Source organism: Haliaeetus albicilla, chromosome 11 (assembly GCF_947461875.1).
Source record: "Haliaeetus albicilla chromosome 11, bHalAlb1.1, whole genome shotgun sequence".
Lineage (NCBI taxonomy): Eukaryota > Metazoa > Chordata > Aves > Accipitriformes > Accipitridae > Haliaeetus > Haliaeetus albicilla.
This window is the reverse complement of record NC_091493.1, coordinates 22,226,707-22,251,167: the sequence shown is the minus strand read 5'-3', so window position 1 is coordinate 22,251,167 and position 24,461 is coordinate 22,226,707. Positions and strand designations below refer to the sequence as shown.

General features: G+C 36.1%; 1 protein-coding gene across 2 annotated transcripts in view; it reads right to left on the bottom strand.

Moving 5' to 3' along the window:
• Nucleotides 1-24,461, bottom strand: part of KIF20B (kinesin family member 20B) — a 42,788-nt gene that overhangs the window by 13,227 nt on the left and 5,100 nt on the right. Inside the window, exons 6-25 of one of the 2 annotated variants that reach the window (XM_069796581.1) lie at nucleotides 24,137-24,321; nucleotides 22,055-22,103; nucleotides 21,194-21,388; nucleotides 19,618-19,729; nucleotides 19,091-19,162; nucleotides 18,451-18,597; nucleotides 16,533-16,695; nucleotides 15,243-15,497; nucleotides 14,335-14,474; nucleotides 13,573-13,723; nucleotides 12,356-12,623; nucleotides 11,696-11,757; nucleotides 11,384-11,503; nucleotides 9,615-9,780; nucleotides 4,596-5,808; nucleotides 3,120-3,258; nucleotides 2,023-2,145; nucleotides 1,490-1,550; nucleotides 747-872; nucleotides 343-479 (exon numbers count right to left, since the gene is read on the bottom strand). In XM_069796581.1, the coding sequence (XP_069652682.1) occupies nucleotides 343-479; nucleotides 747-872; nucleotides 1,490-1,550; nucleotides 2,023-2,145; nucleotides 3,120-3,258; nucleotides 4,596-5,808; nucleotides 9,615-9,780; nucleotides 11,384-11,503; nucleotides 11,696-11,757; nucleotides 12,356-12,623; nucleotides 13,573-13,723; nucleotides 14,335-14,474; nucleotides 15,243-15,497; nucleotides 16,533-16,695; nucleotides 18,451-18,597; nucleotides 19,091-19,162; nucleotides 19,618-19,729; nucleotides 21,194-21,388; nucleotides 22,055-22,103; nucleotides 24,137-24,321 (3,884 nt within the window). The remainder of the gene's footprint in view (nucleotides 1-342; nucleotides 480-746; nucleotides 873-1,489; nucleotides 1,551-2,022; nucleotides 2,146-3,119; nucleotides 3,259-4,595; nucleotides 5,809-9,614; nucleotides 9,781-11,383; nucleotides 11,504-11,695; nucleotides 11,758-12,355; nucleotides 12,624-13,572; nucleotides 13,724-14,334; nucleotides 14,475-15,242; nucleotides 15,498-16,532; nucleotides 16,696-18,450; nucleotides 18,598-19,090; nucleotides 19,163-19,617; nucleotides 19,730-21,193; nucleotides 21,389-22,054; nucleotides 22,104-24,136; nucleotides 24,322-24,461) is intronic. The other variant, XM_069796582.1, reaches the window with a different exon arrangement.

Here is a 24,461-nt window from a genome sequence, read left to right as displayed (position 1 = left end):
AGCAACTGTCAGGAAAGAGGTTCCAAATGGCTATCAGGTGTTGGATTGGTGAAAACAACTGTAAGAGGAGCCCAGCTACAGAAGCCCCATCCATGGTAGCATAACGTAGTGAAGGGTGCGCTCCATTACGGGGCATCAGCGATGCCATATATTACACAGACACTGCATCCAGACTTTGCTGCACTGATACACTGCAGCTTTTAGAGGAGATATCTTTTACCAGTGTAACAACTTGCCATATCATGCCCTAGCTCTGGAAGATAGCAACACAAAAAAAAATTTAGACCCTAAATGACAGTTACAGCTTTAAATGTAAGTATGAATTATGTCACCATATTTTACCTTCAGTTCTTTTTGCAGCTTTATTAATTCCTCATTTTCATTTATGTTTTTCTCCTCATTTTCTCTCATCTTTTGCTGCCAGTCACTATTGCTCTGGGTATTCAGCTCTCTGTATTTCTGCTTCCATTCTTCCAGTTCTAGACAGTACACAAAATGAGATTACATAATGTATAGTTCAAATGCATATTTGACCATATTCACATCCTTCTACTGAAGTTACTTGGACTTATCAGCTATGACCACAAAGAGACAACAGAAGCCTTTAACTGTTAGAAGTTCGTTATGTACTATATAAAATTAATGCCTAAATAACAGTCAACAAATAAAAACAGAAATTTAAAGCAGCTGTCACAATACATCCAAACCAATTTTGCCTCCTTGCTCCCTTTCCATGGAGAAATTACCCCAAACTAGTCTGTTGGTCTCTTCTAATTTGGCTTCAAGAACTTGATCTTGTTCAATCTGAGTCTGTTCTTGTTCTTCTAATGTCATCCGCATATCTTCAATTATTTTTTCCTTTGCACACAGATCTGAAGATTTGAAAATAAATTTACAGATGAGTCCCCTCCTAGTTCCCACCATTCTCTCCCGAAGTGCTTTCATTACAAGTTGTTTCCCCATTCCCCGAGATCAAAAGCTCTGTTTGTAAGAAATAGAACATCTCTACTCAACTATGCAAATCCAAAATTCTTAAGTGATTCTCAACTTGATTTAGGTGAGCATTTCAGTGTTAAAGTCAGTCAGACTATGGCTTGTATTATATGAGAAACTAACCATTGTTTAACAGCTAAACGTTTATCAAACCTGCAGAAACTGTCATTGTGTTAGTTCATGTTTCAGTATTTGATTTTTTTTTAAAATGACCAATAAATACCAACACTTAATAAGTTAACACTGGTACAGCAAATCCACACTTCCTCTGTTTCTTATGTTTCTTATTCTGAGCCCTTTTCTTTGCTTTCAAATACACTTGCTAATAATGATTCAATAAAACTAGTTCCTGACAGTAACATTTTAATATCTAGGTTGGAGTTTCTCAGTATTTTAAAATATAAATATACAAGACTCCAAATTCATTAACAACATGACAACTCATTATGTTGCCATTACACACCAAAAAAATGGAACAATAATGACTTTTTCTGACCTTTACATGTTTTCTCATACTGTTTGGAGATTTCTTCCAGCTTCTCATTATTCAACTGTTCCTAAATATCACATTGAAAGCAAATTAAAGAAAACATGTTGAAAAAAATAAATATACATGTTAGAAATGTGTATCTTTTCATTCTGAGCTTTAATAAGTAATGAAGTATTTCAGACAAACAGTCCAGAATAAATAAGTTTTTCATGTAGTGTAAAGGAGCATTCAAGCTGATTAAAAAAAAGTTTAGAGGAAGACATTACTACTAACATATCTAAGTGTCACTAATCAGAATATCTGCAGGTAGTAAGTATGTATTTACTAGGCAGATTAATTTATTTAAAACAATTTGACAATGTCCTGCATTGAGAAGATCTTCAAACATTTTTCATTCATCTATTAAAACTAATTTCAGCTGGCTACTTTTATTTTTACCCTGATTTCTGTAAGCTTTCTCCTGTTGCTTGGAAAACTTACCTCGTTAATGGATTAGTTAAAAAAATTAAGAGCAAGTAACCTTTTAAAAAATAGAATACCTTTTTAAGTTGCAGGATTGTGCGCTGTTTGATCTCTAATTCTGCACTAAACTGGTTTTTAATTTTCTGAAGTTCATTAACTTTGTTTCTCAGGGATTTCTCCTCAGATCGCATTGTACACACCTGTAACAATGCACAAAGACAGCAAGCAAAGCTAACATTTAGCTATAAGCCTTTTACAGTCTCTGTAAGTTATCTAAATAACCAAATATCTTAATTAAAAGTCAAATTTTTGAATCATCTTAGCTAAATTTCAGGGGCTGGAAGTGCACTATACTGTACATTCTTCCTAGGGAAGGATTTTCATCACGGAGTATTACATGCGGCAGGGAAAAAAAACCCCACCAATAAAAAAAAGTTTTCTGATATGTGATCCCATCCACTCCTTGCTACTGCTCAGAGGATTATACACTGAATGTTGAGTAGGAAAAGGTCCTCAAACATTAGGCTGCTGGGGAAGACATTAATACTTTTTTAAAGCTTAACTTTCAAGCCCAAACTCTTGCAATGATCTTTTGGATTTTAAGTACTTGTGATATCCCATGAGGTTCTAAGAAATCTTAGTACTTGATAACTAAATACTGACAAGTAACATCAGTAAAAGTTATCCCATTTTTCCATTTCTTCTCCCCAATCTCAATAGAAAACATTGCTCAGAATTTAAAGAAGTCTCTAGAAGTTAGTGTTTTTCTTTACTGATCAATCCATCTTTTCCTCCCAGAGATCAACATTTTCCACAAGTCTGAGGCTTTCAAGTCAGCAACGTAAGGCTATGGTTGTGATAAAGATTATAAAGCCCTTATCCATAATGAAATTAGCCATAGTTTTCACAAACCTTTTTCAAGTGTATTAATAAAATTTACTTCCCCCCTTCAATATCTGTACTAATCCATGTTTTGACATCTAGTCTTATTGTTAGCTTACAGCTTCAGTGGCAACGTAACCTAAGATTCACTGTTACTGTAAATGTATCACTCAAAATAGCCTTATTATGAATCACTTTTAACATTCCTAGTTTAAGATTTGTGAAAACAAGTTTTAATTACAGAACCCCAAGCAAAAACTTGCAGAGAAATATTTGGCCTATGGTTACCAACCTCTTTCTGTACTTGCTGAATTTGTTTCTTGGCATCAGAAAATTTGTCTTTCAAATCTGTATATTCTTCATCTTTCCTCTGCAAATCTTTTTTCAAACTCTGTACAAGGGCAGAGCTCTCAGAAAGATCTTTACGTAGCCTTGTGTTAGAAATTAAGAGACATAATTAACATTAGTGCTACACATCTCAAAGAAACAGCTTTTACACATTAACTCAGGCTCTTTGACTGCTGGTTTTATTCGTGAATAAAATCTCAGATCTATCAGACCAATAACAAGCTTTCTAATTTTACTTTTGGATTTCAGCTTCTTATTATATGGTCCTGAAAAGTAACAAATTGCTCAGATTTACTTCTGAACACTGCAATTATTATTTCTTTTTTTTTTTTTTAAGCACAGCAGAGCAACCATTTTTATCATTAGGTGTCCTTACAAAGTAACGAAATGAACAAGGCTAATATCAAGTAAGTTTAAATTTGATATCTACATACAAGAACTTGTAAGGATCAAAATAAATAAAAATCAAAATAAAATAGAAAAAATGACATTGCAACAAGTACTGCTGTTACAAGTGCTACAAAGTAATTAAGAAGTTTGATGGGTTTATTTTTAAATTATGATATTTATTTTAAAAAGTTTACAGTAAGACATCTTGGATTTTTACTTTAAAACTAACCAACAGAAGTTTTTTTTAGATTCTGTAATTGACAGTACAAAACAAGGCCTCACAAAAGGAAAACCTTTTAAAGCTTTACAAACACAGGGTCAGAGATCCCCAGACTTTCCTGCTAAATTGTACTTTAGAGTACATGCAGGTATCCACAGATATGGCACTAAAGAAACCCTAGTCAGGAGAAGGGCTACATAGCATCTTAAAGTTGTTTTTTTTTAAATATAATCTCTCAGATATATTTATTCTCTTGTTTCTCAAAGTTTTAAAAAGCAAAGGGGGCTGAGGGAAGTTCTACCCTCCCACACCCATTATTCCTTCTGTGTTCACCTAGAATAGCTATTACCAAAACCAGCTGTTTACTGTTTAATCCCTGGGCTCCCTTTTTTTTTTTCCTTTCTTCTTTTCCTTTATACCATTCAGTCCTTTCCAAAGAAAACACTGCCTGCTTTTATACAAGTTACAGGATATAATATTAAGCTATATCCCATTTCCTCCAGAAAGGGTACACAACACAAAACCATTAGAAATCCCCAAATAATTCATTCCCTTGCATGTTCCCGTTTCCCCCTACAATAGTTCCACATGAATTAGATCTATTTTTTCAAAAGGAAAAAAACAGAAAAGATAGCCAGCAGAATATGCAAATATAAAAGTCAAGTAGTGTATTAAAACTTGTTAAAGAAACAGTTTAGTTAATAAAGTTGATAAACATGCACATGTGTTATGTCAAAATAAACTGATGTTCACAGAATGTAGTTTTAACTTGATTCCATTCTCAAAGGGCTAGAGTTCTCATTTACTTACAATTCGATAGATTTTATTTGTTCATCCTCATTTTTCTCCTTTTCCTGAAGGGAGTGTTTCATGTTCTCCAAGCTGTTCATCAACTGCACAACTTCCTCCTTCAGATTTGCTTCTTGATCATTTAATACTTTCACGTTTTTTTCTGAATTGGCACATTTCTCTTGCAGAGCTACTGTATTACTTTCCAGATTTAAAATAATAGATTCTTTTTCTTTAAGTACTTCTTCTAATTTTGTTATGCTCTCATCTTTAGCTCTAAAAGCCTCCAAAAGGCATTCAAGTTCTCTTATTTTTCCCCGATAGCTTGTAACTTCCTCCTCAAACTGTGCAATTACTCTGTGATCTTCTACAGCCTGTTTTTCAAGATCCTGGGTTTTCTTCTGGATCTGCTCTTGTAACTGATTCATAAGATCTTTTTCCTTTACAGACTGATGATCTTGATTTGCAATCTCATTTAATTTTATTTTTAGTTCATTGTTATAATTCTTAGTGTCATCAAGTCCCTTCTTTAAGTCTTCAACTTGTTGAAGTAGTTCTCGAATCCGCTGACTTTTTTGTGAAGAAGTCTTAATAATATTTTTGCATTCTTCCCAAATGCATTCAACACTGCAGTGAAAGGAGCTCTCCCGTCTCAGATCTGCTGTAGAAGCAGTTTGGGACTGCATGCATACAGGACTCAATTGAGCTCTCTCTGGTTCATCTTTTTGAGAGTCTAAGGAACCCTTTAGATTAACTAAATCAATATCCATAGCATAAGACTCTAAGTGACATTTATATAACTCATCTACTTTGGACTGCATTGTTTTAATTTGTGATACTTTATCAATTATATTTTGTTTGGCAACTTCTACTTCATTATTTAGCTGAATAATCTTTTCTTTTTGTTCCCCGTTTATAGTTTTCTGTTTGTCTAATTCAGAAACAATCTCCTGATAGGCAGCTTGACACTGCATAAGTTCTTCATTTAAGCCAGAAGCCCTTTCTTCAGAAGCAGAGAGCTTGAGATTCAAGTTTATTACCTGCCCACTGAACTCTTCTTTTTTGTTTTTTTCTCTTCTGCATTGTTCTTCAAGTGCAGCTAGCTGACCTTCCAAGGTTTCAGTTCTTTCCTTCAGTGCTAGTATTTCTGCGTAGTTCTCAGAAGTATTTTTTTTCACATAATCAGTTGTCTTTTTCTCTAGAGGGTCATCTTCCCAACTTTCCTTTATGTCTCCTAAAAGAAAAAAAAAACAACAAAACAAACAACAACAAAAAAAACCAGCTCAGGTTAAAATCAATAGTACAAGTCACTAGCAATACCAAATAGCAATTACCATATGGAAAAAGGTCACCATCTGAAAGCCACACCCTCATATCATATGACATTTTTAAGTCTTGAAGTAGTTAAAGCCCTCTGAATGGTTTAACATGCAATAGGTGCCTCTTAGGCTTCTAGACATAGTTTGCAGCAAGAAGTGTTCAAGCCTTAAAGAACACCTTGCCACAGCTCTATTCCAGCCTTCTACTCTGCGCCACTAGTAGAAAAGTCTAGCTAGTTTTACTAATATGTAGTAATACCTATGACCTAGCTAACATCCAGTTATATCTAGTTTCCACCTTCACTGGTTCAACAATCATTTTAATACAGTCAGCAATCACCCATTCTACATTTAGAAGAGCAATGGTATCGTATACTTTTCTGAGAAGTTTCATTCATACTCAATATCCTCTTACTTTAAAAATGAAGCTAAAAAATCAGCACAAGTTTTTCACTTAGTGTTTGGGACATTCCTCTCTTTTTTCAATTGGTTTCTAAACTAGATACAAGGGTAACTATTTATGCCCACACCTAATGTGTTGCATGTAAACTTCTCCCAGAAAGATGTACAACATTCCGTTACAACCCTCAATTGCCATAAATATTTATTAGCTTAAGACTGTTTTTTTCCCCCTAAGTAAAGAGTAATTCTAACTACAAATCACATGCATTTCACCATCTTCAAAATTGACTCCAGCTGTATTTCACACAAGTGTTTTAGAATCCAACTGTGTCCATTTAGTAACACACATGCTATGTTTTAGTATTAAAATCAAGCTTGACTATCTCTAACAATTAGGTCATCACAACTATGTATTCCAGGAAGATACTATGGATTCTTGTGAGTACTGCAACTACAGTAAGGTGGAGTTTGGCAGACATGGTGCTTTGGGAGCATTAAACACATGGGTACATGTGTACTGCATGGAAACATCCCCTGAACAGATCCAAAAAGTTTTATAAAGTCACTGACTTTGAGTCACTAACAAAAAGTCATACTGAAGCATTAGCAATAGTGTTTTCCATCTCAATTCAGGTTTTGGTTTTTGAGTATTTTTAGAGTGATCAAATTCCCCAGGACACTTTTTTCCTCCTGCTTTTCTGTACCTTTTCTGTTCTAATTAGACATATCAAGTGCTCCTGCTAGGTCAGACGCAACAGCAGCTTCACTTTGGCTTGTAAAGCCATGCTTCTAAACCCTACAAGATAAAAATTTTGGACTGGGAGATGGTTTTCTCTGAAAGCCCAGTTGTGTAGTCCCAAGAAAACATATCAGACAAAATGCTACATATTCTTCACACTGGACACGAATTTTACATACTTCACTAAAAGGGAGACGTGCTAAAGGTGTCTTAAAACATGTTTTGTGATCTAAGTTGGCAAGATGAAAAAACTAGCAAAGCTTAGTCCAAAACCTATAGTGAGAAGGGTATGATCATTCATAAGAGAATTTAGAAGTGATCTAGATGCTTTGTACTGACAACCACAATCATGCAGCAAAGCGGGATAAATATTAGTGCAAGAAGATACATGATATTCAGTCCAGAAGCTTTTTATGCAGGAAGTACTAAAAAAAAAAAAGAAAGCCCCACCACAAAACATGGGAGGCAAATCCTAGAGAAGAGTACAAAAACCTGAACTTCAGGACAAAATAATCTATCTGCTTCCAAAATAAGCTTTGGTCATAGGGCACTAGCATATCTAAATTCTACAAGAAAGCCATCACAGTGTAGCTGTGCTCATTGTTCTATTGTGCCAAGTACATTTAACCATTCTTATCCAATATAAGTTTATATATTAATAAATTTCATGATTATGGAGCATTTAACAATTCCATTTTTAAATCAGATGCCTTGTATTCTCAACACCCACAAAAGAAACTTATTTAACATGACTGAATACCCTGTTCTTCCCAACAGAAAAATCTCAGTGCTGACATTAATTAGCACTATTAGTTATCCACTTCAGTTTCTTGTTTGAGAAGAGTTATCAGTCATGAGTTTATAACAAAACTACTACTGTCTAGTATATCAAGGAGTCTACATCAGCGTCATTTTCCACACCCTTCCTGTAACGTTTATATAGGTGGCACCATCAAATGGTCATGCTAGGATCCAATATTCATCCCAACAAAAGACAGTAGAGACAAATCAGAGATGCGTCTGGTACAGAGACAGAAGCTTCTCTTAAGAAAGACCTCAAATGACACTTGTTCAAGTTGTACATCAGAAATGCCTTACTGGATCACACACACTATCAGTTGATCTAGCCTAATATTTTACCTCCTTTTGCTACTGTTGGTAGGCCCAGCCACTTCCTACAGAGCTTTCCCAACACAGAAGAATTGGGAATGTTGGAGGAATACGAGACAGTACATCCCTGCTTAACCCCTTCAGTATCTATATATGAATCTGTTGGCTGTTTGCTTGTCTAACCACTCATGGAATCTGAGAATTATCTGCCTCTCTCACCTTCTAGGGCAGCAAACATTAGAAGTTCACTATCCACTGCATGAAGTGCTTTGTTCCATAAACTTAAGCTGATCTTCCACTAGACTGAGTGTTCACTTTTCTTTCACTGCAGAATGTGACGAATGACAGTCCAGCATTCAGTTTATTCACCATCTGTATCCACAGTTTTCTGTGATCATGTGAATTTGACAAGTCTCCTTTTAACATGTTTTATCTCTCTTTATGAAGATAAATATTTTCAGCTTCCCATTTTTAAACTTTTCTTTTTATCCCATCCTCACCCAAACAATGCCTGGAAGATTTTCTTACTTGCACCTGTTCTGCAGGAGGAAGGCAAGAAAGTAAGGGACACGAAGGGAAGACCTTTCATTCTCCTTTCGCATATCCTTTCCATAATTCTATGAGAAACTGAAGCCCAGCTGTGTCCTAAACTCAAGTTAGAGGCAGGCAGATCTTACAAATGCCATTTTGCACAAGTCAGTCCCATATAGCTCAATCTCACTGATTAATAGACTTTAATGAAGTGGATAACATAAGTAGTGGTGTCCTTTTAAGTTCCACCCTTATCCTTGAAGGTCTTCAACTGCAACTAGTTTATTCACCTCATTCTAAAAAGACTGGTAAGCTCAGAGATAAAACAAGGAAAGCAAAAAGATTGGAAGTGCAAAGGTGGGAGCTGCACAAAATATGCCATTTGTGGACTTAAAATAATTTTACTTCCATTCAAGTGGAAAGCTTTTCTCCTCTGCCAGCACTGTCACCTCGATGAGAGCTAGTGTGTTTACAGCATGCATACAGAATGAAAAATCAAGTTTCACAGCACAAATTGTATGACTGAACAATCATTAAGTCATTGACACCTTTGATGCTTGCTTAGACAATTTTAAAAAACTTGAGCAGGAGATACTACTTTCCCAAAAGTCCAGCAACAGCAAGTTCAGTACAAAAACAACTGTTAAGAAATTGCTTAAGAACTACAGCTGAGTCTGCAAGTACATTAACACATGAGAAAAAGCAGCAAAAAGGAAAGAGTCTAAAAACTAACTTTTATTTTAAGCATTTAGGAGTGAACAGTATAGGACCTTCTGCAAGACAGATATTTACTTAACAGTTACTTCCATTTACAGTTTAACATAGTAGATTTTCTCCTCATAACATCACGTTTACGATTCACAAATTTTTGTTTCTGTTCTGGAATAGTAATCAAGTTTTTATGGAAGACCCCCTGTTGAGTGATGGTAGAAATTGTACCTTTCTTTGTAGGTGGCTCTTCTTCCACAGTAGCCTTATTTTCAAAGCAACGTTTTCTTCCCACTTCCAATACAGTTTCCTCACAATCCTTGAACTGGCTGCTTTCAATCACTTTTTGAGAGTTCTTTTCAGCCAATTTTCTTTTAATGGTAGTTACAGTGTTGTCCTGTGTTAAAATAAGATCAATTACTTTGTAAAACTTCAAAGTGAGCACTTAAAAGGCTTAATAATTTTTTATATGCAAATATTTTTACAAAACTACCTAGGTAACATGTATAGGGGTTGTCAGAGGAACAAGTCAGTTACAGATCAGTTACTTAAACCAAAAGCAGGTACACCTTCAGATACTAACAAACACAATGCTTCGCACTGTACAGAAAGCGGAGCAAGAGACTAGGAAATTACAAAATGCAAGACTTGCATGTAAGAGGAGTTTGTTTGCCATCTGAAAACAATTTCCAGTGTCAGAAGAGTTGATGAAGTTCCCGATTTGTTCAAAGGGCAAATGATCAGCTCTACAAGTTCATCGCTTTCTTGTCATAGTTGGTAGAGTTGGGAGTTTTAACTGCCTTCAGCAAAGCCACAGATCATTTTTATCATGACAGATCTGATGCAATTTGAAAGCCTAGTCAGTTCTGTCATACATACTTTAGACTACATATCTGACTAATAAAGTTTCTTTACTTGCAAGATGACACAAGTGGCAAGCCTTGCTGGTTGCCAAGGACCAATTACTCATCTCCAAGTACTTCATTAAAAAACATAATGCATAGAACAGGCTTGAGGTTTGTGGTCATGTTTTAAGTTTCATGCCACACAGTCTCATAGAAACACTGGACAGAGTTGGAGCCTTGCTCTTGGAAGGAGTAGTAATAGGGAACAGTCATCACAACTCTTATCACTCTTGGAGCACTCATACTATCGAAAAGCTAAGTTGCTGTGGAGCAGAGAGAGGGAATAGAAGATTGAGTATGGTCAAAGCCTTGAGTTTATGGTAGAAGAGAAAAACGGATCAGAGTGCTGACTAGGTTTCGTTTAAAATGTTCCCAAAATTACTTCAGGTTACTGGACATCAGGCTCAAAAAAACCCCTTAACTACATGGTTTGATTTTTTTAACCTGTATACATTTAGCCAAGCTAGTCTTCTGGCATTCAGCAGCTGGCAGTAGACTAGCCAGTAGCAAGTTTTATTAATCACATGAAAAGCAGAAGGATCCTGGCCATCCATCCACTCTTCGTTCAAACTCTGCTCAATAAATTCTTATTATTGCTCTTCCTTTGAAAGTGTGCATGAATGGTGGTGGCGGGCAGAACACGCTGATTTTTGTTGCCAATTTACACAATCACTGTTGTTCTCACATTATTAACTTCTAACTTTAATTAAATTTGACGTTTTGCTGCAGCAAAAACCTCCATTCCTTCCTCTTCCATTCAGGCAAAAATAGAGACAGTGACATAATCCCTCTATTCCCACTGCTTAAGTCCTCCCATTTTGAGTTTTTTAATTTAGAGTGGCTCTTCAGAGTCTCACCTACAGTCCTCCAATAATAACTCCAGATCACTGCTTCCAAAAGTCCCACTTTTCACACACACCCACACACACATTTTGCTGTAACTTTAGTTTCAATACCAACTTCACCTGCTACAATTTCAAGCAAGTAGCAATTACTTATAGAAAATTTCAATTTTCCAAAGTAGTTAAGTCCATTATAAGCACAGATTTAGATTTTTTTTTTTGTATGAAGAAAATTGAGATGTCTAAGACTTACGTAGTCTTTTATGGTTTCTTCTAAATGGGATATCAAATCTTGTAGTCTCACAATAACATCATCTTTTTGCTCCACCATGTCCATTAGCTCTTGAATCCTTTTATTCTGTGTATTCATTTTCTTGGAAAAGAAAGAATAGTAGTTCAGTCACTGTTAAACTGTTGACCTATACCATGTATTTAGAAGCAAGATCAGTTAAGCAAAGCTTGATGTAAAAAAAAGCTAGAAGCATACTATTATAGCATTTTAAGCTACTAGAGTTTTGTATTAAAGCAAATAATTTTGCACAAGTTTTTCCTTGGGAAAAGTTACCTCAGTTGCTTCTTTAAGCTGCTCAGCAGACTCATCCAATTTAATCATCTGCGTTTCAAAGTCTGTAACAGGAAAAGAAGCCTACATCAAATAAGCAGCCATTACATAGTTTACTCAGTAATCCATTTTTTGAGATCTTCTGGTACCTCAGTAGCTTTTGAATAGACCAATTTATTTTCAGGTTGTCTTCTACTTATAGGACACATTTCAAGAGTTGTTTAGGGTTTGTTTGGTGGTTTGTTTTTTTTTTTTAATAGGAGAATTGGGCCTTGCAACCCATATAAATCACGCCAGGAGACTTCTGCTAAAATAGTGTTATGAGGTATTGCTACTTTTTCCTCTGAACATTCTACAGGACACCTGAAAACACTGCATCAGCAAAATGTAGAGGGATTACAATATAACCATAAAATCAATAATGTTGACATTTTACCCCACAATTCAGAAGCCTACAATTAACAATTTTAAGTTTTGTCTTAAAAATGAAATAACCAAGGCCTATGGAATTGTTCAATCTGAACATACACAAAACAATTGGTTACCACCTCTATACATATGATTTGATTCCAAAATCCTGCTCAACTGGATTATTATTTCTATTCTACAGTAGTCAGTCATTTCTTTTTTCTGCCTTTCACATCACACTTACACCCAGCTCACCTTTGGTTTTCTGTGTCAGCTCTTCTTCGGTTCTGATTAGTTCATTGGTTCTTTTCATCAGCTCTTCTTTGGTCTTAGTTAGTTCAGTGGTAACTTTTCCCAGCTGTTTTTCAAGCCAGCCTATAGCTTCCTGTGGGTCCTCTAGAGATACAATGTACCTGTGTGCTGCTTCTGCCTGCTTTTTTATATCAATGACATCATTCTGCAGAGAATCAATAATGCCCTCAAGATCAGTGTAGGTGCCTGGTCCTATACTACAGTCTTCATCCTGAAAGATAATTTATATGCATTTAGAAATAGCAAAAAATTACACAATAGCCATTACTTGTACAGAAAACTTGGAAGACCATTATGAATTCAAACATGTAAGTACAGTTAATTCTGACTTCAAAGCCATCTTGTGGGTTCATATACAATTTGATTGCCAGTTTCTGCCTACTTTCACAGACAAGTCTCCAGTATCAAGTAATAGCCACTTGATTTTTATAGCATTTAATGACCCACCATCACATTCCCTTTTATAGCACTGCAAAAGCATCCCCTCCAAATTTAATATAAAAGCTACTTTTTTTTAAACTCAACGAGAACATTGCATGAACACAGCAAGTGAACAGTTTTAGAAGGAATACATCTGAAATTTTCACACATCAGTAAAAATTTGTGAGGTGAAATAGGTTTGCAGCAACTTATCAAATTAAGTTGTACTCAAAACATTGACTTTATACCTTTCCTCTTTGTCTTTTAACAACAGAGGTTCCAAAGTCACAAGAGCCAGCCTCAAGTTAAGAGTCTAGTTATGGCTTAAGTGTACATACACTTCTCATTGCTTCAGTTGTAGCTACAATAGCCTTAAGAGGGAAAAAGCCTCTGGGACCACTCCAGTACAGTCAATATATAGGGCCTAAGAAGTCAGCTTCAAATATTTTAAATAGGCACTTAATGCAATAGAGTTTATACCATAATTGCAGCTTTTCCCCCAATTTGTGTACAGTAAATTTCACTTTGTGTTGCAGAAATGCAGAAAACCCCAAAGATTCCTAAATGCATACCCGAGGCTCAGCAACTACTCCTATTAAATGTGACAAATCTATCTTGCTGAGGATACAGTTACACAGCATGCAAGTCCTTGAAACTATCCTTCTAATCCTTGAGACATACCATCACCATAACATAAGGCAGTTAGTAAAAGGGATATTATTGGGGGCAAATAAATATACCAGAGTTCCAGCTGGTTCACTGCAAGCCTGATCCTTTAATTTATTTTCTTCATCTGTGTATTTAGTATAACCATTTACAAGTTCCTTGAAGATTTCCAACCGTCTTTCAGAATTTTCTTCAAGCCGTTGTCGTTCGTGAGAAAGGCACTCTCTACAGTAGGAAAAATAAGTCAGCTAAAAGCTAGCCATACGAGCTGCTAAGAAATTATTAGTTAAGCTGCCTATTAACAAAGACTTTTTTTCTTTATTTTGGCACAATAGAACAATACACAAAACTGTGTTGCTACACCAAAATAGAACCGTATTTCCCAGACACACACCCCTGAAGAATGAGGTGGAGACAAATATATATACATATTATGGATAGCATTTAACTACAAGCATTTTTTCTAAGCTTCTTGAGGCAGAATACCTGTTTGGAGTATCACTAAGACTGCAGTAAATGAAGAATTTGCAAGTGTCACTCTTTCTATAGACATCCTATCAACAAAGCTCTGCTCTTAGGGAGAGCTCTACAGGAACAAAAACACTGCTTACAGATTCCACACACACACCCCTACCCATCTCACAAAAATCAAAGCCCTTCCTACACAGTATTTTTCCTGAACTCTTAGTCCAAACAGAAACTGATCTTTTAACAGAAGCAGTAAGCCTAGCAGAAGAGTGTGGTCTCTTATAGCCAAGAAACAGATTTAAGAAATAAGTGAATTTACTTTCATTTTTTTTAACCAGTAATTTTAAAGCCACTTAATGCTAACTTACTTGAAATCTATTTCCCGCTCAGCAAAATATTGGGTAAATTCTTGTATCACTTCTTCACGAATTTTCAGTTCCAGCAGCAATTTATTCTTCTTTTCAGTAATAAGTTTGTTCTTCAACTCTTCTATGAGACTCAGCAGTGTCTAGAATTACCATTAGTATTAAGTTTTTCATAAAGAAATAGTTTCCCAGAAGTGAGATTTTTCCCATTCCCCAAACACTACAACAACAGTTTGCTCTTCCGGCTGGCAAAAGTTATTCCAGTTCTTTTATTAGCTTATTCATAAACAAGAGGATTCATGAGTAGATTGAAATATCTGTTTGGTACTAGACCAGCAATTTATAAGTTTGCACAGAGCAGGCATTTTCAAAGAATATTAAGTTTCTTACAAGAATTCTTGAAGCTGTCTTAAAAAACAGGCTTAAGCTCCACAGGATTTGGCTCTTGTTTTCCAGATGCTCATTTTTGGGGCAATATTAATGAAACCTCCACAAAACAGTCTCTAGTCCTCTGTTCTCTCCTCATCTTCCCTAAAAGTGACTAAAATTGCTGTTTCTTAAAGAATGGCTTCCAGAGTTTTCTTGTGCATAGAATACAAAGGAATAGTCTTCTGTATTGCTAGAAACACAGTAATACTTGCTGTGCATTGACCGTAGATTACCAAAAGGAGAGAAAGCCAAATCTGCAATTTTTTCTGGTTAGTCTGTATTTAGACACATTTCATAATTTTCCCACAATAGGCACTAAGTCATGAGTAATCCCACTTTTAGTTCTTAACACTGGATTTAGGTAGAATAAGGGTGATCAGAAAAAAAAATCCAACAGGTGAGATATGGGGGAAACCAGGAGAAAAATACCTTGCTTCAAGACTCCATGCTACACTAATTCTTAAAGTAGCCCTGGCACACACCTTATAGTCTTCTTTTCCAATAAGAACTTTATTTTCTTCGTGTTTCTGCACTGCTTCTTCTCTTGACTTATTATGTTGTTCCTCCATCTCATCATCATCATCTTCAATCACATCTTCTAAGCTCCTGTCCCATAAGATAGTAGCTCTTTTCCTTGGGATTGGCATTTTAGTGTCACTAACTACTGATGATTCTCTTGCTGATTTCTGGCCAAATGACTGATCTTGGGGAAGAATAGATGTGTCCATAACTAAAACCTACCCAGAAAAGAAAGAAAAAAAACTCAGTGTTTTTTAGAACTTCTACTGGCGCTTCCAAGAGATACCTGTTGCACTTTCCTATAGGTGTCCTGAGCACAGTACTCTCCCAACCTACCCTCTGTTCAGAGTCACTACTTAGACCAGTTTCCAGCTAGAGTACAAAGGAGTCACTTTATAGTCTAACCCTTCTTTTGATCCCAGGAACACCAAGTTTCACTAGCCAGACAACCTACAAGAGGGTTGCCACCTCAGATTTCTGTGTTTCCTATACTTTGAGTTTCCAGTTGCATTAGACAAATATCATCCTATAAATTCTATTTCTTCAACAACTGTATCAACCTTACAGTCTGCTCCCTGTAACGTACTTAACCTGCTTAGATGAGCCAACATTCCAAAGGCCTGGGTCTATTGTCCTTGGAACATATCTAACTGTCAACAGAAGTTTTCCACAGCTTCCATTAAGGCTGCAGCACTGATCCCTGATACTTTAGTCTTCCAACTTTGCCAGGCTTATATCACTGCACTACTTCTACTCATTCTGCTTAACCTCCACCTTCCCACTGAAGCCTCTATGGACATAAAGATGACCTTTTAAACTCTTTGGTGCTCAACCTATTTTATCGGTATTTCAGGTGAGCAATATTCCAAATTAAGATAGCAGTAATACATGGGGCAGCCAGAATTGCTCCTAGGTGACAGCATGTTATGCATGCAGAAGACAAATTTACCTAGATCTCAGGAATTTCTACCAAATGTAGCGTCTTGTTAGGCTGGACATTTTATAGGAACTATGGATTTTCAGTAGGAGATGCTCCCATACCCACACTCCAAAGAAAAAAAAGTGACCCCACAAAGCCTTTTTAAAAGCTTTACAAAGAAAAAAAAGCCTGACTAGAAGTAATTAGAAAATATGATTGCAATACGAGACAGAAAAATCCAGTAACTAAATTCATATTCTTAGAAGTGAGAGAACCTGCTCTTTAAATGCAAATCGTAAGTACTGATCAACAGAATAAACTACAACACACTTACTTTTTGTGCAATGGCCGAGAACTTTAGCACATTAAGTGTTTCATCATATACTGAGGCACATTGGCTTATGTTTACTATCATGTATACCTTCCCCTTTCCACTGAAGAATCCTTGAAGAAAATGAGTTAACTTACTTTCCCGAAAGGGTATGTGCTGCTGCAACCTTTAAAGACAAAAGAACAGATGACAAGAAGTTTAATAATTTCCAGTCAGGGTAAGAGCTATCCAGCCTGAAGACTTAAAAATATTTTTAAAAGCAGCAGTCTTTAAATCAATTAAAATTGTTTTGGACTAGATACAGCTGTTTGTGAAGAGACTGCATAGCTGTTGTGACTGCTGCTTTAGCCATTATCTCAGATAGGCTATACCAATACAATCAATGGGAGCACTTAAAAAGTGTGTTCATCATTTAGCATCATTTAGCCTACGGTAGGTCACATAGCCTCATGCTACATCAAACTATACCCCACCTTTCTATTCTCCTTTCCACACTCATGAAAAGGATGTCTCATTCTAGGCATGCAGTATCCAACATTACCAGAGATCTTTCTCACTCAGTATTCCTGCCTCTGAGAATGGACAATAGCAAGCGCCCAGGCAAGCAAGTGAGTATACACCAAACAGATGGAGATACTTTTCAGAACAACTTCTGTAATCCCCCAGCAGTTTGGCATTTCCTAAATCAGAAGTTGTGCCCTTGAATTTAACAGCTGGTGATGTAGTTTTGATGCTTATAGGAAATTTTATGAGAATTCCTAAAACGTGACTAAACACACACTTGCTGCTGAATAGGTTGCTTGCATTTTGGACACGACAGCTATTCAGTTACATGAACAGTGCTACAGAACTCAGCAAGATAGTGACACTCCTGCCAGAATACACATACAGCTCATAAGTAGCTTCGCTGCAGGACTGATAAACAAGAATTTTAAGAGAGCTACTGCTTCCTATTCAACTTGCAAGGGGCATCTATTAACACTTTAAGAGATCATGCTTCAGAACATTTCTTCTATATTGTTAAAATTCCAAGTTATTAGGATCAGAAGACGACATTCTGAATACATTAACAGCTCTCTAAGCAGCTGCTAGTTTTAACACATCTTCCTGTTCTCTCCAGATAGGAATGATAAGAAAGACCATAAATGCACAAAATGTAGGGTTAATCAGGAACACGCACTAGCAAAACTTTTTCACCTTAGGGTGTGATAGACTTTGAATAGGCTGTCAGGAACAGTGTTGTGGGGTAAGTGATTTTGGCAAAGCACATCTGGGCATATAAATCAGCAGATTGAGAGTTTGTTTATCTTCTGGGACAGAAATAGATCTTCAAATGACAACCTGAGGAAAAAGCAGCTCCTGGACAGTTACATCCAGCTAGGGCATAAATAGTGGGAAGGCTTTCTTTTGTCTGCATGTGGTTAGCTAGATCAGGAGGAGAGTATTAAAGTTATGTCAAGATTTACAAAAAAAAGAAGACAAATTTTGTCAGAGTGCACACTTATGAGAGCACAGCAATATCCTGCTGCTGAAAAATGTTACACTAGAAGTATGTAGAAAATGGAGTTAGTTCACAACGGAATAATAAAATGCTGAAAATTTGACTCTTACTATGACACTAGTGAAAAGGGAGTTTTAAACTTATTCCAAAGTTTGTTTGATAAGCCAAGCTCAGAAGAAAGTTAAATTGCTAAAATCTATGATTGCATGTTTAAAGGATGGTAGAATTTGAATGATTTAATTAAAAAGTAAAACAAGGCAAGTTTAAGATAACTTTGGTATATCAACAAGACTTTACAGTATAGACTTTGCAAGTCTATACATCTTTTCTACCAAAACCTTAGTGTTAGCATTGTATATCTTATAAACATTGTAGGCAATACCTAAAAACCACAACCAGTCTGCAATTCATAGGACTTACTTTGACTGTTGACAGTTCTTGAGTGCGTTAATACACTTGCCTAGAATCAGGAGAGAGGTGTTTATATTTCCACTCTCTTTCAATCTGTCACCTTCATTGCGGGTCTTGGTACATCTTTCTGAACCAGCAAGATCACACATTGACAACCTGAAAGCAGATAAGACAAAGTCACTTTATTTGCCTTAGAACATGCACAAGTTATTCACTTTTAAATATGATCAATTCTCTTAGAGGAAGAATTTCTTGATCTTCATCTACATGAACTCTTCCATCCTTTTCAATGTTGCTTCCCCAATCAAATTTCACCCTACTTCCTGCCAAATCTTTTCCCAACACACTTCCTATTTTTCCCCCCCCTGTCCTTTTCCTTCTGAGGACTTACATGCATTCAGGAGTATAGCAGGGTAGCAGAACCTTGTGCTGAACAGAGGGGACAAGATCTAGAACAGCACTGCAACCTGATGGCTTGAGGTAGAGGGCCAAGTACTCTTATGAGTGTAGGAAGTGGGAAAACCACCACACATACATGAGGCTCTGCCAGGGAGCACTGGATGTGCAGTACAGTACCAGGTACACTGACATGGAAAGTAATTGACAACTTCATCATAACAGAAGAGGTGGAAGTCTGCTCTGCACTTACTCATTGACTCGGGTCACTCGTGGTACTCCTGAATCTTCAATTTTTAGTATCTTAACTGTGAATATGCTGTGACTAAAGGGAGAAGTTTAAATCAGTGAAGTGGCAAAGTAGACCAATACCTTCAAAATATTTTTAGCCTCCACAACATCTGTTCAAAACACTGTTAAATCTGTCAACATATCTACGCATATACTCTATCAAATACAAACTTTTAAATATACCTTTATGTAGCACTTATTTTGCTTTTTCCTCAGACATTTAGATGGAATAAAGCTAAGTGCTTTTACTTGAAGGAGAGTATTTGATAAAACACTGTTAGCTTTTGTATGTGTTCATCTTACTGAAGGATTGAATCCTTTTGGCTTAAAGCATTGGGTCACATACTGCTAAAGGACACCAAAACTGAAACCTAGATATCTAGACCTTGTTAAAGACTCTTCCTCTCCTAAAAGCCACAAGCCATATTTTAGTTTCTCCATCCTCCCACACACCATCCTATGCCGAATGCTATTCAAAATGTTTCTCACCTTCTGCTGGAGCAAGTATTTAGTTTCGTGCTTGCAATACTTTGGTGTTTCAACCCCAGTTTTAGAAGTCTAAAAGCTTCTTTAGAATCAGAAATCTGAACCCACTGCAGATCTTTAGGAAGAACAAACATAATAATCTTGTAAATATCATTATCAAAAAGAAAGGGATTAGGGGATAGTGTACACACAGCAAGAATAGTACATTTACTTGAGACATACAAACATTTCACTAAGCCTGCGTTAGACAGAAATTACATGACAAATAATATCAAGATTCCTCCTTCCATGGGAAAGGAAGGACCAGTATATCACATCATTTCATCCTATTAGCACACTAAAATAGGTTCCATCCATATTAAGTGAGCAACCTTAGCCTGAGCACTGAAAAGCCAAAAGGTAGGGTCTAATATGAATATGAAAGCCCCATGTTCATATTCATCAAGGCAGAATTCTACCTGGACAGCCTCTCTGTTCTAGCCCATGATTTGGAGCGGGGGGGCAGGGAATGGACACCTTTCAGGGCTATCAACTGAAAGATATCTTTGACATCAGTGAAGAATTTTGTCTGCAAAATCATGACTGTATGTCATCTTGATATGTGCTAGAGTAAATACTAACAACCCTACTAACAGAACTTATAATATGAACATTATGACCTCTTAAATTAGATGTCACCAAAATTGTACTACGAAAAATACCACCTGTGACCAAGAAAAACAAGAAAAATCATTAACTGGTTTTCCTCAATTACATCAGGAACACTTCCACACAATTATACTTCCAAGCTTTATAAAAAAAGATTATGCTGAAGCATAGCTCAAAGCAAACTATTTCCCACTTCACACATTTTCTAGTCTTTGAAGAATGAAGAAGTTGGGTTTATTGTCCAATTCTGCTTTTTGAATCTATAGTTTGGCATATGAAAGATAAAAGTAGCGGGCAAAACACCTACAAAAAAGCCTTTAATCTAGAATTGGTGTCTTGATTGTCCAAAGAACCTGTAACAAATCAAACATGTTTCAAACCCTATTTTTTCCATGGCCAGAAACAAACTCTACTGCTATTTTGAGTTCCGTTAACTCCACACCACCCCCAACCCAAAACAAATTACATCACAGGTTTGATTAAACTGGAGTACTGTAAAATGTAATTTGTAGTCAGACTGTTTCTCTACAGGAAATAAAAAAAAAAACAAAGCAAAAAAGAGAACTGTTGAGCCAGTTATAACTATAGTTAAGAATTTTTAGAGGCTTTTTTAAGAGAGTGGAAAAAAAAAAAGACCAAGCCACCTACAAATTTGCCAATTGTTTTCAATATTTCTTCCATTTCAAAGAAATTTCAGGGCAGTGAAGTGCACACAGGCTTTTAAGAGTTACAGTCAAGAATAAAGAGAAAACGCTATTAAAGGTACAGATACTACTATTTATGTAGATTGTTGCCTTTCATACTCAAGGTAGACATTTCTAGTGCCACAGTGTATGCAGTTAGGAGTTTTCTAATCTAGAAAGAGATATTATTACAGGAAGGCTAACTTTTCAAGTTCCGTGTTTAGCAATTTGCAATGTATTCTAATCACCTTTTACATAAGAACATCCCTTGACATCTTGAGCAAGGCGTAGTGTTTTTCTCTTCTTTTCATTTGACATAGGAATCAGTAGATCATAAAAACATTCATTGTAAATCTCAAAAAATGAAACCCAAACAGAAAACTTGATGTAATTTTTCACAGTTGTGCTAGATTGTTCCAAGTCTTTTAAGAGTTCTTCCAAATCTGCCAAGTACAAAATATTACAAGTCAATATAGGCCTAGTAAAGTGAATTTCATTTAAAAAATTAATAAGTGAAAATTGATATTACAGAAGCCTTCTAAAAAATACCTACTGCAGGCAAAAATCCATTGAAGTTTCCCACCCTTTCTTAAGTATCTGGAAGTCACATGTTTACCCTACATATCTGCAAAAGACACCTACTCTACCACTTCCTTTTCCACTTGCAAATTCTACCAAACACATCCAGCTTGGCTAGAATTATTTGAGTCTCTTCAATATCTTCTGAAGACAGAATTAAACTGTCAAGTATACTTCATTCAGACTTTTTAAAGCAAACCTAGTATTTAGGTAGTTTTTAAATGCTAGAATTAGGTTTATCTAATTACATACAGGTACTGTAAAAGCCTGTCACGATACCACTAGGGCCCATAGCATAAGTAGTACTACTTTTCTTTGCTATAGTTTCATCTCATTTAATGCCTGTTCAGGTATTCTTCTAGCCATTTTATCCTTGTTTTCTGCCCAGATAACTTGCTCACTATCTAATTCACATGCATATAAAAATGCCAAGTAGTCATTTTGTTATTACCATAGGCCAGAATTCAGTTACTGACTTTAAGAAAGCTTCTTTGTCAGCTTTAATTACAATTCTTTAATATAAAACATACCCTTAGAATCACCTGGTTCTTTGTTATTACTGCTATATTGATGGTCTACCTACAAAAGAGAACAGAGATATTAAGATATATCATTGACAGTACACCATCAGTTACTTTTGTAACAGCTCTATTGTCCTACTAGATAGGGATACAATGTAATTGCAATATGCCAATACAAAGATCCTGGCTACACATCATGCCTAGTTCAATGCACCTGCACACTTCTATTGAAAGGGTTGATTCTTGCATTAATACTCATTCCTGACACTTCCCTTATATCAGGCCCTATCACAGTATATAGCATTTCAGCTTGCTGAACCAGAAGAAAACTAGCCACAGAAAAATAGAGGGGTGGGAGCCCAAACAGAAACAGGGTGATTTAACAGGATGATTTGCAGGAGTCCAGTTGCAGTTTACACATTAGTCTCAATCTGGTGAATCTAGAGAGTACTGAAATTTCTTATTATTGGTATTCTGCTAATTCAGGATTCCTTATCTTAAGGCTTACTAGGTCAACCCTTAGAAACAGATGTGTATGTAGAATACTCATTCACTTAAGAAATTAAGTGACCAACTTCCTGCTTCATGATACAGGCTGTAGAAACCTTTCACAGTTGAAACAAAGTCTAGGTTTTAATAAGAAAAGGAAAATTTTCATAAAAGGGTAAAACAAGTCCCTACAGCTATAGCTTATGAGGTTCATACACATACACTCCATTCCCAGTCTTAGTTTTGGTTGGCTGTTGTTTGTTTTTTAGGCACAGAACTACAAAGAAGTACAACTCATCTACAAAAAACAGTATGCTTAAAAGAAACATGGATTAGAAAATGAGTGTGGTTTGGGTCAGGGTTTTTTTAGTGTTTTGGCAAGAGTATACTTCATACAATGCTGGGATTTCATGAAGAGATCCCTGAAATAGTTTAATATTTATGTAATCAAAACTTTAAGGTTTAAGCTTTACACATATAAAACACCCACCCAAACCTGTCTCTGTTGAAGTAGGTGCAAACTTTGCCACCAAATTTATAAGCTAAAGTATTGTTCTCACAACCAGTTTTAGAAACTGGAGGGGACATATGTTTATTCGAACACACATACATGACAGATTTTTCTGAAGTCCTTAAAGACTGCTAGAGCTAGATTTAACATATGCCTGTGCTTTTGAAGTGAAGTCTTGAAGAATTTTGCTGCCACCTGCCTTCCACACTAGAGAAGTCCAGTTAACTAAATAGATAAAAATCAAGGTAACAGATATATTCTGTCCCACAACAGCCAGAACACCTCATTATAATCTAGCATACCACTGGGGAAATGCTTAATTCTTTTCATTAAAAATAAAAAAAAGAGCACAATAATCCCTCTCTAGCTCCAATTTCTAGAATATGCTCAGGTTTTTTTTATATTATTCCATTCACTCCAAAATTAGAAACACCAAGAAAAAGGTATGCTTATACAAAATACAAATTCCCTATAACTGTAACTGGACTAAACAGCTTTAGAATTCCAGGCAACTCCTAAAACTGAAGTGTGTTTCTGGACTGCCCAATAGCAATCTGTTTAAGAATAAAGTCCAGCAGAAGCCCATTTTAATTCAAGTCTTTAGAAGTCTACTGGCTTTATAGCTCTGCTGTTTCAAAAAAAAATTTTGCTTCCTTTGAGGATATTTGCCAAACTGGAAGAGAGGAACAACCTCGAAATCATTAGTTTCTTTCCAGTACCCTCAAAGACAGTAAATCATTTAAAGGAACAGACCTACTAGCATCCCCACAGATGGAGAGAGTACTTTCATTCAGTCCTTCTTAAGCACGAGTAACCCCAGAGGATAAGTTATCAGGTGTCCACACTATAGAAAAAAATCTTAGAGTTTACATCCTATCAAGTATTCAGCCACAAGACAGAAATCCACAGCAGAACAGGGTTCATCAACCCTATTGCTCACTTTACTGCTAACCTGAATAGCTGGCTGACAGCAAATGGACACATCCATGCTTAAATACAAATAGCTCAATATTACCCTGTTCATTTTTCAATTGGAAGAGACTATCTAAAGATGTGTATACTCATCAGTATAGAAAGAAGTGCTCCTCTACCTCTTTTGTTAGGCGGAGTATTGAATTTTTAATAGCGGTTTCTTCTCTCACTTGGTCTTTAGTCAGCTTTATATAATCTCTACACCGATGGGGTTTGAGATCCATTGCTGTGTATAGCTTTCCTTGAATACTTTTAAACAACATATCCATAGTCCTTGGCAGAACACCAACATCATCTTCTGTCCCTGAAAGCAACATACAAAAGAAAGATCCTAATTATTACTGTAAACAAGGTATACAGATAAATGAAGACAGAAAGATAAGCAATTCTAATCTCAAGGCATACATGAGGAATGTGGAGGCCACTTACAGCACAAGGCAGTAG